Here is a 24355-nt window from a genome sequence, read left to right on the forward strand (position 1 = left end):
CTTAAACCACATAAACACATTGCATTACACCAAATACACAAAATAATGTTATTTTTAGCAAGATCATATGACCCCTTTAAATCATAGTTTGGACCAGAGCCGTTGAGCTCGGTAAAGCCGCATTTGACAGGGTATGACAGCCACAATCTCATCCATATTGCTATAAAATATAGCATTCTGTGTAAAATTCAAATGGGTCCGATCCTTTTTGTGGTCTACGCCGATTCACGCATATGATTCGCTCTGTGTTATCATGTCTCTGGACCGGAGCAGACTGTGCGCGCTGTGGCGGTTAACGTGACAGAGCGAAACCAGACTTCTTTCGCCCCAATGGAAAACATATTTACACTGTCTGAATCGTTCCCTATCCCCTATATAGTGCACTACCTGCCATGCACTGTACAGAAAATACTAATTCTATGAACAAGTGACCGATTTCAGTAGCAGCTTCAGCGTCTATTTATAGTGTAGGGGCGGGGCGCTTCGGATTCTAGAGAGCATTTGATTGGACAGAAAGTTTGATGAGAAGCTGAAGTGCAGGATGATGTCATCAAAATAGTTTATCCATATTGGCGGAAGTGAGAGACTGTAAGTTTTGAATGCTTATATCTTCTAAACGCAAATGTTGTCATTGTTTTGGAGCACACTAGCTTATAGATAGGCTAACCTTAATTAAGGCAAACATATTCATACTAAAAGCCAAAAAAACTTCCATTTTGATTTCATGGTGACTTTAAGACTTTTTTTTGTACAATTTAAGACGTTTTATGGCCTTAAATTTGATACAACTAAATTTAAGACTTTTAAAGACTTTTTTAAGGACCCGCGGGAACCCTGATTTTGTGCTCACAATATCTACATAAAATATTTTAAACAATTTCCAGAATTTTTTTTTTCTGAGCTTTTACGATTTTACTACTTTACATGACTTTTTCAGGTCTAGAAATTACAATCAATTTGAAAATGTTTTCTTATATTTTTAAACTTTGTTTTGCTATATTTCAATGCTTGTTTTGCGTTATTTCAAGGCCCCGTTGAAGTTTGCTGTTTTTTAAAAAAAAATTAGTTTTTATTATAAATGATTATTTAATATGACAGATTCAACATGAATGCATTATAGTACAACAAGACTAAAATGACGCAAACTTATAATTGGAATGCTTGAAACGTCAACATATATTTTGAGACAAAAGACTTAAGATTTTCAGCTTCATTGAAGGGGATTAATTCAATTGTTTTTGAATGAATAGGCTAAGTGAAAAAACACTATTTAGGGGCAAAAAGCTTCCTGTAAAAAGAGCCACTTTGGAAGCATGAAAATTAAATTTTCTTGTACCCCACACTGCTACAACGAAAGCACTATTTGTGGTCAGATCAGAAACATTATGTTGTGGCAGCACAACGTATCGGCTACAGTCATTGAGAGGTCCCCATGCAGAGCATAAGATGAGTGAAGTACTCCCAGCACCTGTCAACAGACACATCACTCAAAGTCGCAATCCAGCCACTCTGCCTTTTTCATTTTAATGACATTCAGACACTTTTCTCCTCTCTCATGTAATGCAGAAGTCCTTGCGTCTGTTATTCTCCCCTAACGACTGATGATATGTGAGATTATCTTCTTCAGCGAGCGGCTGATGACACTACACGAGTCCTTGATGAGGAATGGCATTTCTTCAACACCCAGTCCCGGTTTATCTTCCGAGCAGTTCTGCAATCAGCGAGCACAGTGGCCATCCAGCACCATCGACGGTGATTACTGAGCAGGCAAGATGCACCCCGTGTCGACCTTGCGGGCTGCTAATGACGGGGGAGAATCTAATTGTGAATCAGACGGAGGCCAAGGCACTCTGGACAGCTGCAGGCCCATCAAACGAGATCTGAATTCATGGAATTCAGATTTCTTCAACCATCCTATGCTATGTAAATGAACAAACGATCACCCTATGAATGTGGTCACCATGATCAGCTATCAGCTATCAGATCTAATTGATTTCTGTTGACTATAATGTATAAAGAGAAGGTTATATTATAGGGTTATAAAGAGATGGTTTTTGGATGTTATAAGTGGCCTAATACATATAAAAAACTATACATAACTAAAACTACATATCTTTATTTTAATACACATCAATCAAGTAAATCAATATATTATCACTATATAATAATGTATATTGTAATTAATATTATAATTAAATAATAAAAATGTAATAATAATAAAACTATTATTATTATTATTATAAAAGGTTTTATCATATTTAGGACATTTTCAGCCAGTGGTCCCCTAAATCCACCTTATTTTAACGTAAGAGCAGGTGTGGACATTTGTAATTTGAATATGGTATGGTAGGATTCCGGTGTCGATGGCTTATTTTACCTGTACAAAAGATTATATTATGCTGCTTTTTATTGCAAACTAGTATCTTTTATCATATCATAATCACACTTACTTTATTATCATAATCACTCTGGTTTGTAGCACCAGCTGTTTTACTGTTTCCTGAACTTTGTTATTCTTCTAGTTATGTACCTATATTCAAAAAATAGCTTACTTCCATTGCAAAATAAGGCAGATAACTCCTGTAGAAGCCTAAATCCAAACACATCTCCACCACCAGCAGAGGGAGATGTTGCTGCTGTGATCTGATGAGAATCCACTGCAGAGATTCTTTCTGAATCTTAACAAGAACACAGTCTTTGAGCTGAAAACCCTCACACATGCCACACATTCTTCTCATGGTAAATTCAAACCATTTCATTAATCTTCAAAATGAAGAACTATGCAGAGCATCTCAGGGCCATATTTAATACCCAAATTGTTGCTTTTTTCTCAGTGGCTCACTAGATAAATAGAAAGCAAATGCAGATAGCAAAAACATGATGTAGATGCAGAAAACACAAAAGACAACAAGAACAGCAAAAAAACTTGTAACTTTAATGCAGTGAGTAGAAGCAGACTCTATTAGTTAATTTGATTCCCGCAAGCTCCTCACTCATGAGATGCTCATAGCTGCTCATAGTTCAACACGTAATTCCCAAAAGCACATTCAGGGTTTGGAATGAATCCAAACTGCCTGTGAGGCCCTAAGCAAGACAACAGCCATGTATGACCTTACCAGTGTCTGCTGTGGGTCAGCAGCTGGGGTTCGGTTGGTATGGAGACACAACTGACTATCAAGAATCTGAATTAACTGAGCGGAAAAAGAGCAGAGCACGACTCGGCCACAGGGATGGTTTAGGATTAGAAAGTGTTAACATATACGTAAGCATGGACGCAAATGCAAATAACAAACACACACACACACACACAAACTCTTTCAGACTATAAACACAAACACAAAATCACAGGCAAACACATAAGTGTTTTTCAAGTCTACAGCTTTTAACTGGAAAAATGTTAACAAAAAAAAAAAGAAAGAAAAAAAAAAGTCCCCCTTAGGGAAATTTAGGGTGCTTGCTGATCCAAGGATAAGTACATTTGAAAAGACAAATGGCCAAACAACAAGGAAATGTTGTTTGATGCTATTTAACATTAAAGTAATTAGCAGTCTCCCTTTTGAAATGGTTCCAATTATTTTTGTTTATTTAGTCAAAGACAAAAAAAAAATTTCTATTTATTCATGTTGTAAGACACCAAGTGCTCAGGAAATGAGGATAGGCGAGAGAGAAGCTGAAAGATTGAGTGAAAGGAGACAAAGAAGTGGAGAGAAGGGATGGGGTGAGGGGTGTCCATTTGTCTTCAGACGAGGAGGGAGGTGCCAGATTTGGGAGGTTTGGATACCCTATTGATGCCCCCAAAAAGCATCCCCCATCCAGCCCCCCCCCCTCCCTTTTCTTTATCCCTCGATTCCATCTTTTATTTCTCCCCCCTGCTTTCTTATCCTTCCACAAGCCTCTCTAACTCACAGTCCTGAAGGAACACTCAGCTCGGTAAGTAAAACAGCACTGAGAGAAACGAGAATATGTAATGTTTCAGCTGTTTTTTAAATGCAGGTTCTTGAGTGGCATAAAAGGAGGGGAAACGCATCATATCTGTGCTAGTTTTGTTTATGAGGATGACGATGGTGGGATGTGATTTGGTGCATCATCGGGCCATTGTTAAATAAAAAAAGTATAATTTTTAAAACATTTGAAGACTCATGTCAGTGTTATTGTATTAGTATCATACTATTTATACTATTATCATTTTTACTAATATTTTGAATGTTATTATTTTTGAATACGTTTTTTTTTAATTTGATCTATTTATTTAAATATGCCTGTATTGTTTTTGCTCATTTTTATTTCATTTTTAGTTTTATTAAAGTTATTTTAGTACAGTTTAACTAAATGAAAATGAGAAATGTTATCTCAAAGTAAAAAAAAGTTTTGTTTTTTTATTTGTTTTATTTCAAGAAACAAATGTATTTATGGATTTACCCTGCATCATTTTTTCCTCTGTGTTTTGCAGGTGCTGTGATTTTGTTTCCATTCTGAGGGTGCTGTGTGTACCCTAAACCAGAGATTTCTCCCATTCTTTAACTTGCATTCACGCAGCCATGGGAGGGCGGAGTCTACTCTTCATCTTTTCTCTCCTCTTCCTCGTCCTGTCATTCTCTGAGGCAAAAAAGAAGTCCAAGCAGCCATCAGATGCAGTGACTGGATCAGAGAGTACGGCAGTAAATCCCTCGCTGGGGTCAGGTCAACTAAGCACTAAGGATGGGCACCGCTGCACCTGGGAGACGCTAGAGAGAGGAGCTAACATCCTGCTCCAGGTGAGCTGCACCGCCCCAAGTGAGGAGGGGCTCGGACCTCACTACACATGCCAGTTTGCTGGAAAACCTCAGGAATGCTCCGTCTACAGCACTCAGTCCTCCCAGTACTGGAAACAGGTGGTGAGCAAACTGAAGAAACGAAAGAACGCTTGCGAGGGGGAGAAAGTCCTGAAAACACGCCTGTGTAAAAAAGCGCCCAGCGCATCTCACATGAAACTCACGGAGAGAAGCGGAGAAGAGACCACCACGCACACGAGCAAGGGAATGCTAGAAGAGAGCAAACGGAAAACGGAGGCACCTGCAAGGAAAGAAAAAGAAGTACAGAAAGAGAAGGAAGAGGAGGTGAAGAAAGAAGAGGATGAGGGCTTCGGAGAAGTAATGAATGATGGATTCTCAGACATGGAGCCTGCTGTGAACTACTGCGGAGAGGGATGGCATTCTGTCTGCAACTTCTTTGTCAAGTTTTTTGATGGTTAAAAAATAGAAACATCTGCTATCAATGCTTTCTCGGACCCAGGGGAGGATAAGAATGTTGTTGCATGTGAAAAAGACAGAAAGACAACGATGTCGGGTGTCAAAAATACGACTTAGCAGAAGTTCATCATCTAGTTCGACATCATGGATAAAAAATTATGTTGAGAAGAGGAAGACAAATAGACAGAGAAAGTAGTTTATGTATAATATTTAACAATCACACTAATCAAATTAACTATGATCTTACAATTAATTACTTGTGTATATTGTAACTAAACCTGATTTAACTTTTTATAGATATGAATAATTGTATTTTATATTCGACACATGACCTTTGACTTTTTACTCATTATGAAAATTGTTGTATATGATTATTGCAAATAATATTCAGATCAATAAAAAAAACAAATTTAATGAATTAAACGTATACATTTTTAAAAGCAAAATTGTATAAATATATGACAGAAAATAATTCCATCATTCATAACTTATAGATCGCAGTGCTTAACACAGCTGATTGACAAGATTTAAAGTCCTTCAGCTCTCACACAAGATGAATAAAAGAACCTTGCACTTTCATGAACTTTTTATATTGTGTATTCATGTGTATAAATGTGTGTATATAGGTGTTTGTCAGTGAGTATGTTGTATTCAGACGGCAGTGGCTTTATCCGTTGTGCACTCAGCATAGTCAGCCTTATCAGTGGTCTAAAATGACGGTCACAGAAAATAGAGGATCTCATGCGATAGTTCAAATCGATTAAATGTGCCATTTAAGTGGCTTTCACCTTCCCCCTGGTGAGCCAATTGGAGAAGAAGAGGAAAATATTGTGGGGAGAATATGGCTCTTTTGTTCAGGCTTTTCTGTAGTCTCACAACTTCCTACAGCGACACATTTAATAAGCAAGCTGTGCAGCTAAATTGTCGGACAAAGAAGCTAGATTTTGAGTCATCTATTGAAGGCTTAGAACATTCTGAGTCAGCCAAGCAAGCAGAGATAGATTACAATATTTTGCTCATAGTCACAAATGGATTTCGTCAATAGACTCAGTGGCAGGGTTAATACAGCAGATTCATCTTTTCAACTATGTTGGAGGAACGATATTACATAGATGTCTAAAGCCCTCTGGAGTGTAGCTGTTTTAAGGATAAATGGACTCCTACTGACTTTGCTTTGTTAAATTAAACTCACCTGTAAAAGTGACTTTCATGTGTGCCAAATTGGCATCTGGCATAAAGAACGTCTGTAATACATAATCTAATCACCCAGAAGTACACAATTTGAAATTTGTCATCTTTGCTCATGGCATTGGCACCAATTTGTCTCAACTTTCTGAGACAATTGCCAAATATTATGTGACTTTTCATGCTGTCCTGACAACACTGAATAATGCTTAATATATATAATAGGACCCTATAAAATCCATTTTATTTTTTCCCAAATTCCTTTATTTTTTTCAAACTTCCATTTTTTCCCCTTTTAATTTCTCCAGACTCTGTTTTAATTGTTAAATTAAATGTTATTAATCAAAAAACATGTAAAATTAATCAAAACCACAAAAAGTCCACAACGTAACAGCAATTGATTAAAAAATTAACAAAAATTATTTTTTTAATGCGCAATGAAATACATTAAATTTAAATGAAATAAATGTAAATAAAAAACTAAATAAATTTAGTTTTTTTTAAAAACCAAATTCTGTGTTTTCCATTAATTTTATGGATTAAATTTTAATGGTTTCATTACATTTTAATAATCAAATAATAAATTCTGGTAAATATTTTTTCTGGTAAATATTCCTTAAAAATAATGTTTTAATAATAATTTTATTAGTAGTAGTAGGCCTAGCATTGCATGAAGTAATATACCTCCGTCACAGTTTCTTCAAGTTAAACCAAACTTTTATTTTGATGGGTTCCTGTGAAGACCTTTAAGTTCCTGAAGTTTTTCTCACAAGAAACCGTAAAATGCTCATGAAGTGACTCTTGTTTTAACAATGCACCTAAAAATACTGAATCGAGTCATTAAGTAAAATTGAAAAGAATTTGATCAAATTTCATTGTGAATCGGATCGAATGGTTCTGAATTTGTAAAAATCATTCCTGAATCAATTCACTGTCTTCCCAAAGATTGTGCTTTGAGTCTGCAGCAATGCAGTGCATTTACTGTCAAGGCCAACACGACATGTTTAGAGAAAGACTTTTCAGCTATTCTCTTTCCTCACTACACAAACTGCTGTCTCACCAAGAGAAAAAAAACTAATATTTATTTAAAAGAACTAATCACCCTTTTTTCTCATCCATGGAAAAGCACTAAATATTTGGCGGGGTGCTGCAGATGTATGTGTGTGTTTGCCTCTGCAGGGGGTTTGGACAAATTTGTTTGAGATTATTGGTAAACAACTATGGGTTGATCTCATGTATGAATGGTAAATGACTTTAAATTCCACAATATTAATCAGCTCTGACTGAGTCTTCAGTTGTGAACAAGCATTATATATAGAGGGGTGCCTGAGTCAAGACCTTCAGTCTCCTATAATCCTCTTTTTAGATTTATATTAGAGTTTTGATTTTTGATTAAACCATGTTTGTTTTGTTAATTTGCTGCATGCAGAGAATACATGACACTTTGGGTTAAAAGTGACCATCAAACTCTCTACAGGGAAAAGAGAGGAGAGGAAAGCAGTGTCCGAGCGTACCTAACTAAAAAAGTAGCGGAGCTACTAACCTTTTCCACACTGCTAGAGACGGAATTCGTTTGATCGAATGAATCCCTGATCGAATGAGTCCCTGGCGGTGTGAAGGCGCCTAACTTACTGTAACTAGATTAGTAGCATGACATTTTCATAGTAGTAAAAATAGTAGAACCCAAAGGTTGTGGGTTCGAGTCTCGTACCGGCAGGGATTGTAGGGGGGGGGAGTGAATGTACAGCGCTCTCTCCCACCTTCAATACCACGACTGAGGTGCCCTTGAGCAAGGCACCGAACCCCCAACTGCTCTCCGGGTGCCGCAGCAAAAAAATGGCTGCCCACTGCTCTGGGTGTGTGTTCACGGTGTGTGTGTGTGTTCACTGCTGTGTGTGTGCACTTTGGATGGGATAAATGCAGAGCACTAATTCCGAGTATGGGTCACCATACTTGGCCGCATGTCACGTCACTAATCCTTAAGTCACTAAAGATTTTACAGGAACAAACTAAGTTACAGTTGTGTAGAGCAAGCAAACTCAGTTTTAATATCGGAGCAAAAGAAACAAACACGCTTACCTGAACTCCTCTCTCGAATATATAAAGCCTAGCGTCGAAAGTTCATTCTCGGTTCATCCTTTTTTATTTCTTTTTCTTCTTTTTAATTCGATTCATCCTATATTTACCTTTCTCATATAGGTAGCCATGTAAAACCGAATATTTTTAGTGACTCGATTCGTCCTAAATGGTCCCCCTCTCTCATTTGTAGCATTGAAAAGTCCAATTCATTTTAGTGATTCAATACTTCCTTAATCATGTCCTCTCATGTAGCGTTGGAGGTCAGATTAATATTAGTGAATCGGTTCATTCAGAAGGTTAATGTAAATGAACAGATTAAAAAAGATTCACTGATTCGAATTTATGTATGCTAGTAGCCTATGTACATTTTATATATAAAAATGTGTTTTTGTTGTATTTTCTGTGAGTTTAACTGTTCAGTGAGATGGACAGAGAGACATATTCAGTTCAAGTATTTTGTCATTCAACAAGGACAGTTAAAAAAGGATTGAAAATTGTTGATTTACTTACTGAGAGCAAATGTCCCTGAGAGCAAAAACGTCAACAGAATTAAACACAATAAAACAAGGCTGACAGTTTTATGCCCATCACCTCATAAACCTGACCTTACTTCCAAATGAGAAAATACATTTTATATATATATATATATATATATATATATATATATATGTGCACAAACTGAAAAAAAAATAAAATATATATATATATATATATATATAGTGCCCTTTTGTTCTTTGAGTTACCTAATATTTTGCATAAATTATACTCTCAGTACTTTATTCAGTACACTCAAATTTATGTGAAAGTGATCTGAAATGCTTAGTAAAATTACAATGTGTTCGAATCTTACCAAAATCTCAATGAGCCGCACGTCTCAGCCCAGTCTATCGAGCAAATACACACTTTCTTACACGGACACATTACTTACTAAACAGACTGGCTCTTAGTCTGTGCACATAAATCAAGTGTTTAAAACAGGCATTCAGCCAGATGCCCCATTTACGGCCCCCTTTCCCATCCAGATCCACAGGGAAACAACACCATCCTCCCCAAAACCCAATTGGGACCCCTGAGAATCACACAAAAGGGCTCAAGACGCTTCCCACATCGGAACAGCTTTGTACAAAGTGGAGAAGTGACCCATTCGGACACCCTTGCAATGTTCTATTCTCCAACCTGGCCTTATGCCACATTCACCCTCTTGAGCCTTACACCGATCCAAAGGAAAACTGCAAAGAGTGATACAAGACACACAAAATTAGTTCTGACATAGTAGAGGTTAGAAACTGTGCCATGTGGAAACACAGGGCTCATGGGTTATTTGCCCAATAAGAAAATAATAAGTTTGTGAAGCATTAATTTGTTCATGGTATCAGAATTTCTGCTGCCTCATGGAGTTCAGCTTTAAAAAAGCTAAACAAAGATTACAAAGATTAAAACGCACAAGTTTTTTGGCACGCTCTGCATCTTGTGTCAGTCGGCATCTTGGCACACGTCACCAAATTGCTTCATTAGTGGAAGCAGCAAGGTTATTTTTAAAGATGATTTATGGAAACAGATTAAGCAGCCAACCCCAGGTCTTACAGTAATATATTGAAAATCTACAAACTAACAACTGCAAAACACATATTTGTACAGAAGGGCTGGTCATTGAGTTTGATTCAATGCCTGTGAGCTCTGATCAGAACAACAGCGTCTCATGCTGGATAAGAGATATTAGTGCAGATCTTCAAGACAGACCTGCAGCCCCAGTGGACCTGTTGGCTGGCTATTACAAGTTAACAAAATTTTAAAGGGGTCATTGATTATGATTTCACCTTTTTAACTTTAGTTAGTGTTTAATGTTGCTGTTTGAGCATAAACACCATCTGCAACGTTACAATGCTCAAAGTTCAATACAAAGGGAGATATTGTCTTTTACAGAATTCCCTTTTTAAAGGGAAAAATTAAAGAAAAACTCATCACTTAATGTATTGAAAAACAAAACATATTTATATAGAATGTAATTATTTAATTAATAATTAAATTATTAAATTAAATACATAAATTGTGAAATAACTATAAAATACAAAAAAATGAAATAATTATGAATGATTATAAAATCATAGTAAGTATTTAATTATTCATTGTGGATACATTTCTGTGGGTTTGGGTCAGCTCTGGGCTATTATTTGTTCTGTAAAAATATTTCACTGTGGCCTCCAAACAAAAGAATTTGACATTTACACCAGTAAAACATCATAACTCTTGAACTTGCATTCATTGGTCGGTAGAAGTGTACCACAGCTATTCATAACACGTGATTTGCATTTGTCTCTTTTTAAAAGTTTGTGAAGTTGCAACATGTCAAATAACCCCCTATGCCAGGCTTTTTTTTAGACAGTTGGTTGGTGTGGTGCATCGACCCAAACCTAGGTAGTCAGGAGAGCATCTGGTTTACTGATTGGCTGAATTGTGTCATGTGTTTGTAAATCTGGCTGACACGAGATAGTCCCGTGAAATAGTCTGTCTGTACTTGAGGGTGTTGAAATACACATATGTGACTTACCACACTGTTTTATATTACACCACTGTTCTCCTTCTGTAAAGATCTATCTATCTGTTTGTCTGTCTGTCTATCTGTCTGTCTGTCTGTCTGTCTGTCTATGAAAAAGTGTCTCTAAAATAAGATTTTACTAACAGGACTCATGTATTTTATTGGACATGACAGTCCAGCAAAAAGTAAGGCAGGTGTCGATCAGATTTAAGACTCTAAATTTAAAATGAATATTTTCTTTATAGTGTCCACTAGATGTCTCTCTCCACCATTGTATATTCCAATTGGTAACATTTGCACAGAATAAGACATTGAAGTTTTGTGATACAGTCAAGCACTCATTTTATTTCAGGCTCGTGTGCCATAGTCTGGTTTGGCAGTATGACTCGGGCTTATTATGTAATTGTAAGGATATAGTCTAATCATATCTTCATGCCACAGAAGCAACAATGTTTAAGGTCAGACTCAGTCTAAATCCTTGCAGATGTTATTCTACCACAAATGCCACGAAAATGTCTATGTTTAAGTTAAAGTAGCCTATATTAAATGCCTTTTGTAGTCAAGTGGTTTTAATGTACTGTACGTGACAAGGATATCGACAGGCCAGCACACTAATACCTTCATGCATTAAGCTAATAACTTAATTCAGTATATTTTAAATTATACATTCCATACCAGTGTTACATAGCTAAAGGGAATGGTGATAGAAAAAAACATGACACGGGAGTAAAAAATAAATTTCAAATACGTTTTTTGCGTTCTTTCGCAAAACTTTTGGGCTCACTAGAGAGACTTGCGTTAGCCAGCAAAACTGGGGGTCAAATGAGTTTGTGATCAAATGAACCGCTTTGCTAGAACATTTTTTTCGGTGAACCGCAAACGTTTTGCGAGCGAACGCAGTTTCTCTGGGGAACGCGAAGCTTTAGCGAGAGAACGCAAAAGCGTAGGAATATAATTTCCCCTCCTATATCTCATATTTTCTCATAACATCCCCCTTCCCTGACTGGAGTCAAACCCATGGTCTTGGTGTTGCTACCTTTAGAGAGAGAGAAGGAGAGGTCTTTTGCATGTTCGGACCCTTTGCTAGTTTTCGTGCCCCACTGGGTTGATAACCTCTAATCACCAAAACATACAGTCGAAACAGCTTCAACATTTGCACATCAATAAGAAAGGTGCTAAGGTATTGATCACTGAGGTGGACATCTGTCCATGCACATCAATCAATCAGAGTGTGTCGTCACTAAATCGTTAATCAAATAATGATGGTGATAAAATCACAAAACTATGAGAGAAATAGGGAAGATCTGATTGAGAGAGAGAAGATGTCAGTTTTTAATTAGTATAACTTGCATTAAGGACTTTGACATGGATTGGATGGCCTGAAGTTGGAGTGCTTGTAAAACCAGATTATTCTATCATGCGCCACAGTCATGTATGGGATGGGGCCAAAGAGCCATTTGGACATTTGGACCATGGTAAACACACCAGACACTGTTGGATCGTAATGGTAGTGTTATATACATTTGTATAAGTTGTTAGTGTCAGTGCTAAGTTTAGATTCATGGTTTATTACAACCATCAGGAAATAAAGATTAACTTTACCCATGACCTACATTCACAGGGCAAACAACCACGCTCAATAGATTAAAGATTACCCAGCTGCGTTACCTCCATCAGAATGAAGAAAACCTAACATTTACAAGTCTTAAAATAAAAGAGAATATAAACTACCACCATTACTACACCCAAGAGGATGTCAGTTTAACAAATCCACGATAATTGAGTAGATATTCACACTCGAGTGCGATATAATTTGCTCCGACAGGGGTCCACGGAACTAAATCTATTCAAGTGATGATTGGTCGACACAAAAATGTGCTGCTCTGTTATTGGTTGGGGTGTGGAATATGCAAATAAGCGGTACTAGGATTTATTAAAGGACTCGCAGTGTGTGTTCAGCGTGGAGTGGGTGTGTCGGCAGAGGACAGGCTATTCTGGGGAGAACCCTTGAAATCACGAATTTTTACTTTAAATTCAGCGCTCTGGAATTGCTTATAAATCCTGTTTCTCCTGCAATGTGCTTTGCTCAAGAGACCACTTTAAACTGAAGCACTTTCTTCATGAGTTTCACAAGGTAAGAACGTTATTTAAACCAGTACGTTTTAAAAATGCAAAGTGTTTTCTGGTGCTTCTAGTACAGTTAGCGACATGTCGACTATCGTAAATATTTGTTTAAAACAAAAACCCTTTTGTGATGTATTTTAGTGTATATGTTTAATGTATTTTTAATGTAATTTTTTATTATTTTTTTATAACAAAAAGTGTTCGAATGCCGAGGGTTGTTATGGTTACCTGCTTGGGCAACGCGAAGTTCGCGAATCTCTTTTTCCATATCTTTTGTGGTTACTGAAATGTTTGAAACCCTAAGTGAAGCACATACATTTATTTACATGTGAAATCAAAATGTATATACATACATTTGCATGTAAAATCAAAATACTTTTAAGAGCCCTACAACCTACAAGGAAGTTTTGACTTCCTGTGGGGGGCTCAAGGGCCACTGTCACAATCATTTGTCATTTCCACTCATAATAATAATAAGTTTAATTTATATAGTGCCTTTTCCAAGCTCAAGGACACTGCACAATGACAGAAGCAAATACATTCCTACATACATGGACAAGACATTTTCCAAGTCCAGAACATGTGGTTGCAGTTGCATACCACAGTAATAATACAGTATCATTAAAAAAAAAAAAAAAAAATCTCAGGACTCATGTCTAATTTGTGTTGTGTTGCTTCATAAAGGCAAATTGTTTCCTCCTAGAATATCATTTTGTAGCAGAATATCTTTTAAAACTTTTTTTGAAACTTTTTTTGAAACTTTCTTTGACTTTTTGAAACATTTTAAAGACATTGTACTCACACATCTGGGTTGTCTTTTGTCTGTATGTGTTTAGAGTTCTTCATCTCCTCAGTCCTCCAATGCCGGGTCCAGTTATGCCCGTGGATGTGGCTGTGCAGCTGTACATCACCCATTCTCCCCCACTGCGCAGCTTCCTGAGCTCTTATGAAGACTACAGGACACGCAACCTGGTCAACACCTGCTACAAACCCCTCCGGCCCTGCTTGAGCTCTAGAGCCCACCTGGAGCCCCCTCGTCTGGACTGGCAGACCCCAAAATCCAAGGCCAAAAAGAAGGTTGTGTTTGCCGACTCAAAGGGTATGTCATTAACCGTGGTGCATGTCTTCTCAACTTTCGAAAACAGAGAACCTGTTACATCCGAACTGCAATTTGACCTGGAAAACTTAGAGGACGTCACAGGAACTCTCCATATAAATTCAGTCCAGAGCAGAATTCTAGATTTTCCACAGCCAGCAGCAGACTACCTAGATTTTCGTAGTCGGCTGCTGAAGAACTTGGTTTGTTTGGAGAACTGTACCCTACAGGAGCGAGCCCTCACTGGCACTATCAAAGTGCGTAACCTGGCCTACGAGAAGTTGGTGCATGTGCGAATCACTTTCGACACCTGGAAGAGCTTCCAGGATGTGGAATGCACGTTTATGAATAATGTCTATGGTTGTCAGGATACAGACACATTCTCGTTTGCCATTGAACTGCCTGGGTATGTGCCCCGTCAGAATAAGTTCGAATTTTGCATTAGCTACAGAACTGGAGAGCAGACCTACTGGGACAACAACGATGGCAGAAACTATGGACTGGTTTCAACATCTTGGCAACAAAACAATACATGGAATTCCACAAACCAGGGAAAGAAACCGAATGAATCCAGAAAGTTAGGCAGGAAAACACAAGACAAGGAGGTTTATAAATGTAAAAGTCCGCTCCAATCCAATGGCATTTTCCCAAACTGGCAGAGTTGGGGGCACATTGCAACCAGTGACCCCTATTGGTGACTTGAGCTCACATAATTAACTATCCAAATGTGTTGAAAGCTTTTAGCACCAATATATCTCTCGGTATGACAACAGAAGAAGATTAACATTCTCTTAAGAGCTCTTAATATGATTTACCTGCTGATTACTTTACAAGCAGACCTAGATCAGCTGTCTGTTAGCAGATTAAAGAGGGGACAGAGACTGGTTGAATTGGTCACATAGAGTGAACCTTGTTTCTTTTAGATGGAACATGTTGCTTCCGTGCAATACAGCATGTTTTATTCTTTTGAGTACAATGTGCGATGACCCCTTTCATGAAGCGCTAGACCGCTAGGAGGTCTCGAGTAAACACTATATAACATCTTTGTCGGTTCATTGTATAAAATGTGCCTTTGTCATAAGTGTGCTAAGAGAATTTTTTGTTATGCTGCTGCCATTGTGTGCGACATCTGCAGACTGTGCACTATAAAAAATGATACCAAGTGAAAATCAAGTCTGATCATTTGAAGAGGATATATCTGTGTCTCACTAGCCAATTTTCAGCAGATTTCCAGTTGGAGATTCTATTATGGAAGAGATGAACAGTTGGTATGCAACCAGTGAGATTGTCCTTCATATTGAAGGGGTAACCTTTACTGGCTACAAACTTTCAGAAGGAAAAAACAAAGAAATATTAATATTTATCATATTTAATATGTACTCCATAAATAAACCAGCCTTGAAATAGATTTGGTTTTATTTGATCAAGTTTTAATCTGCAAGATGCACGTATGTTTAGGTGTCTCTTTTTTTATTCATTTTTGTGTTGGATGTGTTAAAAATGTAATGTAACTGAACGCAATAAGCGAAACAAATGGCCTGATAATGGTTTCTGTGCATTAGGATCTGCTCAGCAAATGTCATTGTAAAGCAAGTAGTGTCTTTTGTTGGGTAATTTGTATATTGTAAGTGCAATTCAGTGAAAATGAGTGGAATTGGTTGTGATGTCATGTTCGAATCAGACATGAAAAAATGGCTGCATTTTATGAAAGAAATAATTGATGTCTTGGTAAATGAGTGTGTATTTGGTGTGATTTTTCTAAAATAAAAATTTCACATTTTCAGATTCTGTTTCTCAATAACTGTAGTCAGAATGAGTGAGAATATGTCTGATCTGTCCAGTGTAGACTTCCTACTTACTTGCCAAAGTGATAACAATATGGTTTTGGTGGCAATTAAGCAGGTCTCATAAAAAGCATTTATAGGACAAAACACAAGTGACATTGAGAACTGAGTTCCTTTACTATTGTAGAGTTTATAAGCAAACTGAGTGCTAAATTGATTAAAGTATTAAAGTTAAACCCTCAAGCACCTTAAAAAATGAGAATAATAATGCAAATTTCTGAGGAGAAGAGAATGGTCGCATGGGTTGATGCGGTAGCTTGACACCTGGGCTTTATGAATATATCCATATAAATCAAGGATCTTATGAATTGCTTTTATCTGCATAAAGCTCTCTTTAAAATCATAGTAAGTAGTTTCATTTGAAGCAGCCAGAGGTTCAATGTTAGCTCATGGTCTTCTCCACTCAATGAGGAATGCAGAGAATGTAGAGAGCTCCATTTTCCACTTTCCTGAAAATTTTAAAAGCACTCACACACATATATGAAACAACTCTGTTAGGCAGAGAAAAGGGAAGCAGATTTAGACACCAGACCTCTGATAACCCTGGATATGAACACACTCTGCCTGATCATGTACTGAACACACAGTTCAAAAATACCTACCCTCATGCCAACCCTATTTTGGCTGATCACCATTTATTAAACCAGTGAACAGAGGAACATCATGTAGAGGTTCTTTCAGGTTACTCCAATATCAGTTGCAGTGTACACACTGTGAAAACCCAAATAGCCAGTTATGAATATAAAGAAAACCTAAAAGTAGCACTGTATGATATAAGAAGGATACAAGAAACATGGCATGCCTCTGTAGGGAAATTGAATTGGGCTAAAGAAAAAATCCACATCTTTTCAAGACTTTCAAAAAGATGAAAAAAAAAAATAGAGAGATTGATAAGAAAAACAAACAATGTCAAATTTACAGTCATTCCCAAAGTTGCTGTATTAGGAACAACCTTGCAACAAAGTTAACCTGTTTTTTTTTTTAATTTGATGCAAAGGAAATATAATATCAAGTGTAGTGCTATAAATTAAGTTTTTTAAAAATGAAAATATAAAAAAAGTTACTGGATTTACGAAGCTGATGACCGTTGAAACGTACCATCACAGACTGTAAAAGGGTCCATTATAATTTTGCTACAGTAATTATTTTGGAGTCCATGAACTATGCTGCTTATTTTAAAGGAAAGTCTTGAAGTGAGTCTCTTTACATCTTTAAAGAGGGGGTTGTGTTCGTGCGCTTGCGCGTGCCTCAAAAGAGGGCTTACAATGACAATGACAAGTGTATGCACTACTTGCTTTATGCAAGCACTATATAGGATAAATCACTATACAGGATTTACCCTAGATCAAATCAGGGGAGCCCATGTCTTATTAAGGGGAGCCGAGCTCCCCCTAGCTCCCCCGTAGTTCGCACCCTGGAAATAGGCTTTACTGGCTCCGACTGATGATTTTTCAATTATGTGAAATACTGTTGGGAAAATGATTCAGCACTTTCCTACAACAGGCTTGCAGTTGCTTACAAAGATAATGGTTTCTTGTAGCAGAAATGTTTGTCATAGCAAAAAACTTTCATGATGTATGAATCTGTATATGTGTAAAAAAAGTAGTATGTGGATCAGTTTTGTAAAAACTCATTTAGCGTTTCATATTCTTAAATGTAATTGTCAGCTATACAGGCATCATGCAGAGTCTCACCACTACCTCACCCTGTCTCTGCAATCTTTTTTAGTCTCCAAACCTTCAGGCGAAGCAGGACATTCGCATCCATTTTTCAAGATTCTAAAACTGAAATTATGCAAACATTAGAGGGCTGAGAGAGAGAGAGTTGGTCTGGGGCAGGAGCCATAAACAGGTCTCAGAGATGGCAGTAGAACAGTGCAGCATTCACAATCAGTCAAGAACAAGGGCTCTCTTACTGAGTGAGACGGGAACTGGAGCGGAGTATGGAGTGGATTTGTCCATACAGCTGTGATTTCCTGCTCTGCAAAGCACTCTGTAACCATAAAGGGCACAGAAAATGTGTTTTTCCCCAGGTGTTGGCTTTACCAACTCAAAGATTATATTTGCTTTTTTATTTCCTGTGCACAAATTGCAAACATGTGGGTGATGATGCATGCACTCCGTTTTGCTTGATTCAGTTTCTGTCTGTGTAAACATACACATCCTTGTAAGTTGTTTTTTATTGTTTCCTTGCTATCCTGCTATTCTGACATAGCAGTTTACATAATGCGATATCTGATACAGTACTTTAGTAGAGCGTTTGTAGAGCTATTTTTAGAGAGGCATATACTGCAGCTGTTGACACCACTGGTCACCAGTGCCAGCAGTCCATAGAAACCTATGACACAGATTTAAGACTACTCTCCTTCAAAAACGGATTCTGTCGGACTGTAACAAAGCTTTCATTAATTCTAGCTCAGTGATGGACACCACCCTGTTTACAGTTTGCTTTTGCCAGTACTTGGTCAATGAGCCATTAAGTATGAAGTCATTCAGCAGCAGAAATGGCTTGAAGACTGTGAGTTTGGTCTCTGGCAATTTACATCTCATTTTATAAGGTGCTGGTTATGGAAAATATTATTTATTTTGTTCCATTTAGCTGAAAGAAGTTGTTTTTTTGCTGAAACTCCCAATCAGAGCTTGTATACATGTACATAACTCAGAACTTTGCTTTCAAGTAGAAAATATGGATGAGTCACAATTCTAGTGGTGCACAGGCAGATTTTTAAAAATTGTAGTAGGTTACACAAATATGGATACAACAATAATGACACAGAGGAATGATTTCATTGGAAATCACTTTCAAAATTATTTTTTTTATAGCTGATGAGTGCTAAAAGACATTGATAGTCAATCAGAATCCATCTAACTCTAAAAAGCTTGGCCACCAATTGGTGTGGGCACCAATAAGCCTATTAGTTATAGTTATTAGTCAGCTCTGTTATTAATTACTGTTCTTGGTGTGAACAGGTCTTGAGACATCACAGGAATTACTCTAACCCTGTTTTTGTCAGGTAAAGTTTTGAACGTCTGTTAGATTTATACTTCTAAAGTGGACTTTTGGGAACTTTCTGGAATTCATTAAATCTATTTTTAATAATAATTGACTATATAAGCATGTTTCCATAAACCACTGATGGACATAAAATGCAAAGAAATATACTTAAAGGGATAGTTCACCCAAAAATGAAAATTTGATGTTTATCTGCTTATCCCCGGGGCATCCAAGATGTAGGTAACTTTGTTTCTTCAGTAGAACACAAATGAAGATTTTTAACTCAAACCGTTGCATGTCTGTCAGTCATATAATGTCAGTGGATGGGAATCACAGCTTTGAGAGTCAAAAAATGCAGCTCGTGACGATACATTAATGTGTAAAGACACGAAACGATCGGTCTGTGCAAGAATCATTTTGAATCGCAATGTCCGAACTGTTCTGGACCATGGACACTCCTAATTGAAATTGTAGATAGAGTGTCAGAGGTCCATTTGAGAGATAGGTGGCGGTAATGCACTTATAAGTCTGCGATCTGCCGTAAAGCAACAAGAAGAAGAAGACGCGTCACGCGCCGGCTGTTGAAGACACGCTCAGGACAGTTCGGACATTGCGGTGAATCAGAGGTAAAAAACGATATAAATACTGTTCAGTTTCTTGCACAGACCGATCGTTTCGTGTCTTTACACATCAATGTATCGTCACGAGCCGCAGGGTTTAATTTGGTTTTGTTTGTGTATTTCCCATTCACCTCCATTATAAGACTGACAGACTGCAACGGTTTGAGTTAAAAATAGTTTGTGTTCTACTGAAGAAACAAAGTCACCTACATCTTGGATGCCCTGGGGGTAAGCAGATAAACATCAAATTTTCATTTTTGGGTGAACTATCCCTTTAAGCCAAATCTATTAATGTTATAATAATTTTTAATTTTAATTTATACATTTCTAACCAATTTCTGAGGTACTGTATCATTTTGCCCATGTAAACATAAAATTTTCATTTTTGGGTGAACTATCCCTTTAACGTGTGTAAAGATTTTACCTTTGTGAACTGAAACTGGTTCAGCAGTGAAGAACACATGCTTTGTTCTATGGACTGGAGTGAGGTCAACAGAAATAGAAGAAAATCTTATCCTCAAGCACTTCAGAGCTGTGCAATCTCAGAGTTGCAGTCACACACACACACACACACACACACACACGTACACATGGGGTTAATGGGTTTCTTTCCACTCCCACAAGTCCTTCAGGGTCCTGCAATCTTTCACTGCATTACAGCCATATACATGAACCCAGTGAACTTAACATACAGATGATATATTTAACCAAAGTCCCTTTAAGGTTTTCTATATAGTCTATTTAACCCACAGACCACAGTCTGGTTTGACCCAGGTGTGTATATACACATGCACATAGCTAGTCAAGCTAAGTCTAAACCTTAACCCTAAAATACTCTAAAAATAGATATTAATTCTGTTAGTTCTTATATAAACCATTTTTACATTGATACATTTATCAGATCTTGATTTTTTTCTGCATATATAACATTAAGAAATTATTCTATTCTGAAGTGTTAAGTCTGCATTTTAAATATGAACAAATCTCACTATGATGACTTTTTAATTTTCTTTTGTAAAGCTGGTTGTGAAGTAAACAAACAAGCTGACCAATTAGGATCATCCTCTCAGTGTCACTCACGTGACCAGGGCATGTATCTGTCCACCCTATCTTCAGACTGTGATCACTAGAAGTTCACTGGCTGCCATGGTCATGTGACCAAATATTTCATTGCTTGCAGGGTGGCCTGCACACATAGTGACAGAAATAGCCGTGTTGTGACATAGATGTTTCTTGGCTGTGTGTCTACGCTCCCTGGGAAATGCCTAAATAAGATATTTGATGAGAATTTTGATATTGTTACATGTATTGGATCAAACAACTGAACCCTACATAATGTTTTATTGTATATTCAAAAATATTTTTAATTTATGTTGCTTTTGGCCGATACGTGAGTCATCTTGAACTTATAGCGGTATAAATAGCATAACACAAAAATGAGTTTTCAGTAACTCATGACATAAACGCACTTTTCACAGTCAGTGATTCATTTACTTCATATGCTCAAGTGTCCAATAACGGCGGGTTGGCAAGGTAAAGTAAGTATTTGGCTGGTCATGTGATATCCACGTGGTGGCTCCCATAAGGCTCCATTAAAACAAAACAGCTTTATTTACACTTTCTTTTTCTTTTCTTTTTTTTTGAGTGCATGGCATTTCTCAAAAGTACCATTTCTTGTGTATATGTGGCTTTAATAGAGAGTGTGTTTTTTCAGTACCAAGAAAGGGCATTTCACACTAGCAAATGCCTGTGATACAGGATATGAATGTCTTAGCTTCTTCTGTTCCTGACTCTAAGCCGTATCACCTTTAAATGTTGGCAGAGAACTGCACATATCATAATATATATCTCATGAGAGGTCATATATCAGACACTAGTCATTCATTTTTACACATGTGAATAAATATATACTGAGCCATATAATAGCAATGAAACATGTGAACAGGGTGTCAATGTAAAGAGAATGATTGTTCCACACCACTCTGGACAACACTAATGACCTGGATATTGACAGAGCAGATGATGTTCACTCGACTGGTATTCACAGTAGCAGAGGACTTTGGTACACCATGACTTTTGGGAATAAAGTACAGCTAGGTGCAGAGAACTGGCAGGACTTGTGTTGTGCATGAGTGCAAGGACTGACTTTTGCCAGGGAGTAAACAAATGTGAAAATATTCACCTATAATCTAACTTTATTTTTCATAAATGGAACTTTATAACAAATGATGCCTGAAAAACTAAAAATTTCATCTTAAACTTGTAATTCCAACTATATATTCTGACTTGAGAATCTTATTTGCTAACATTCAAGCACTTTTAAATCTATCACGTTTACATTTGCAGAGGCTTGTTTTCAGTTGTCAGGCCACTGCAGTTATTTCTGCCTGAGGCCTTAAGCAGCTACAGGCCTAAGTCATAATTCATGATGGTATGGGAGCAGTAATTGAAACCATATTTCCTCAATTAATAAAAAGAAGTGTTGTTTGAGCTGATTGATTTATGTATGATCACCAGTTATTTTCATTCAAGTTTTACATTGTAAACAAACTAATTAGAACTAACTCAGAAGAAAGAAAGCGATACAGGTTTGGAACAACATGAGTAAATTATGACCGTTTTCATTTTGGGGTGGTGAAAATTACATTAAAAATGATAATTTCATCCTTAAGTGTGCTGTCTTTTTAAAATTTTATTAAGTAATTGAAAATTAAAGTTTGAAGCTGCATGTGATTTTTGATTGGACTTCTGTCTTGCTTTTAATTGCATACTGTACTGTTATCTGTTGTCTTCTGTACATCTATTTAAATATTTATTGTTACCTTTATGTGTAGATTCTCACAGTCAACAGAAAATAAGGGCTGATTCACCTTTCACAGAAACAAAGCAGAAAATCTGAGCTTACCTAAAATTTCAACGCCAAACTTGTGTTTCCTTCACAAAAAGCAAATCTAGTTCTCAATGATTTCTATATTGAAAATATACATGAAACTGTGTTTCATGAAAGTAAATAGGATGACTACCTGAAGAACAGAATGGGCTGTATAGGTGCACACAGCTGATAGGACACTAACTCAAATATGAACTTTTGCAAAATAGAATCTCATGTTTTCTGTCTGTATATTTTTGAGTATTATAGCATTCTCTGTGCAGGGTGCTTTAAGTACATTGTTCACTAAGAGCTTATTCACTAATTATTTACTAAGAGCTATTTTAAAAGAGTTTTTGAGGCAATTCTTTTGAATTCAAAATTCAAATGCAGAATTTAGTTTTTTAACATTTCCCTGTAGTTGTTGTCAATTACACAGTGACGTACATCATGTACAGTGTGTTAGACATATCCCGCATGTGCAGGTACAAAAAAAAAAAAAGCCTATGGATTACAGACTATTGATTGAGACCTGTTGGCCAACATGGGACAGATTTCATAGGAAACTATACTTTGGTGGAACATTGCATTCCTGCCATAGCACATTTAGTGAGAAACATCCCCCACCTCAATTCTAGTGCAAAACTTTGATGCTACATACCATACACCGAATGACCAGCAAACCCATGTGTCAGCAGACTGTGAGTGTGAACATATTTTACAACACTCTGGTCCTTCTGTCAGCAACACACCCCCTTAATGACATGCAGATCAAAGAGGAAGCTGTGATCTTATGGTAATGGCTCTTATGTGCATATTGAGTATATTTGAGAGGAATACACAGGCTCCTGTTTTTTTTTTTTCTTTCAGTCATGACCCCAGCAGACTAATGTCACGTACGCATAATGTCTGTTTACAAGTTTTTGCTCAATGATTGCAGTCTGCTAATCTGCAGATCGATTTTCAGTTTGGTAAATCTGAAGATTAATAATGCTCCTCTGTTTAGTTGTATTGGCTGTATAAGAAACTTTCGAAAAAAAATTTTTTGTTTTTGTTTTTTTACTTTCTATGTAAAGACATGCCATGTCCTTTCTTACAATAAGATTATAATTATAATTATTACACTTACCCATAGAACAACCCTAAACTTACCCCTAAATTAAAATAAATTTATTTAAAAATAAATGTAATTTTTAGCTATTCAAACATTTTCAGACAGATCAGAAAGGCACACACACTTGTTGGAGCCAGTAGCGTTATTGCTCTGAGACCCAAGTTCAAGTCAGTTATACAACATGTACATGTATTAAGTTAGTTGGTTTATGATTGTGATACTGCTATAGACAGTATTATTATTTTGAATTAGTTTTTATTTTTATATTTTGATTTTTGTTAAAGTGTTAGATGTTTGTCACTTGTATTAGTTTTTATATTAAATCAATTATTTTATATTAAATCATATTTAAAATCAGTTTTTTAATTTAATTCTTTATACAGTTTTTACTTTTTTGTATTTCAATTTTAGCTATTTTAGTAATCAAGTTAAACTAAAAGAAAGAATAAAAAAAGAAAGAAAGAAAGAAAGAAAGACAATGGGAATTTATCATTCAATTCAATTGAATGTAGAAAGGACAGTAGGAGAAGAATCAGGACATGACCCATCAGACTCAAACCTGAATTCCCTTGAGCTCATATGTGCTCCAACCACAGTTCTGACAACACCCAGGTGATTTATAACACATCTGTAGAATGTCTGTAATGGAAACTCAGGCCTTCATGT

General features: G+C 36.7%; 2 protein-coding genes across 3 annotated transcripts; both read left to right on the top strand.

Moving 5' to 3' along the window:
* The first annotated feature begins 3872 nt into the window (after positions 1-3872).
* LOC107744866 (fibroblast growth factor-binding protein 1-like) lies at positions 3873-5448 on the top strand. Its single transcript, XM_016558687.1, has 2 exons — positions 3873-3930; positions 4451-5448. The coding sequence occupies exon 2, from the start codon at positions 4539-4541 to the stop codon at positions 5229-5231; it is 693 nt and encodes a 230-aa protein (XP_016414173.1). The 5' UTR covers positions 3873-3930; positions 4451-4538; the 3' UTR covers positions 5232-5448.
* A 7548-nt stretch (positions 5449-12996) lies between these two features.
* On the top strand, positions 12997-16013 carry LOC107744517 (protein phosphatase 1 regulatory subunit 3C-B-like). 2 transcript variants are annotated; one of them, XM_016558216.1, is made up of 3 exons: positions 12997-13162; positions 13989-14751; positions 14785-16013. In XM_016558216.1, exons 1-3 carry the CDS (start codon positions 13149-13151, stop codon positions 14944-14946), a joined length of 939 nt encoding a protein of 312 aa, XP_016413702.1. In that variant the 5' UTR covers positions 12997-13148; the 3' UTR covers positions 14947-16013. The 2 variants fall into 2 exon arrangements, with proteins under 2 accessions (XP_016413702.1, XP_016413693.1); XM_016558207.1 differs by having other exon boundaries at positions 13989-16012.
* The last annotated feature ends 8342 nt before the right edge of the window (positions 16014-24355 follow it).

Source organism: Sinocyclocheilus rhinocerous, unplaced genomic scaffold (assembly GCF_001515625.1).
Source record: "Sinocyclocheilus rhinocerous isolate Xijiao unplaced genomic scaffold, SAMN03320098_v1.1 scaffold851, whole genome shotgun sequence".
Classification (NCBI taxonomy): Eukaryota; Metazoa; Chordata; class Actinopteri; order Cypriniformes; family Cyprinidae; genus Sinocyclocheilus; species Sinocyclocheilus rhinocerous.

What these genes read in the sequence shown, in the direction of transcription:
- LOC107744866 (XM_016558687.1), top strand. Translation starts at nt 4,539, where the DNA reads ATGGGAGGGCGGAGTCTACTCTTCATCTTTTCTCTCCTCTTCCTCGTC.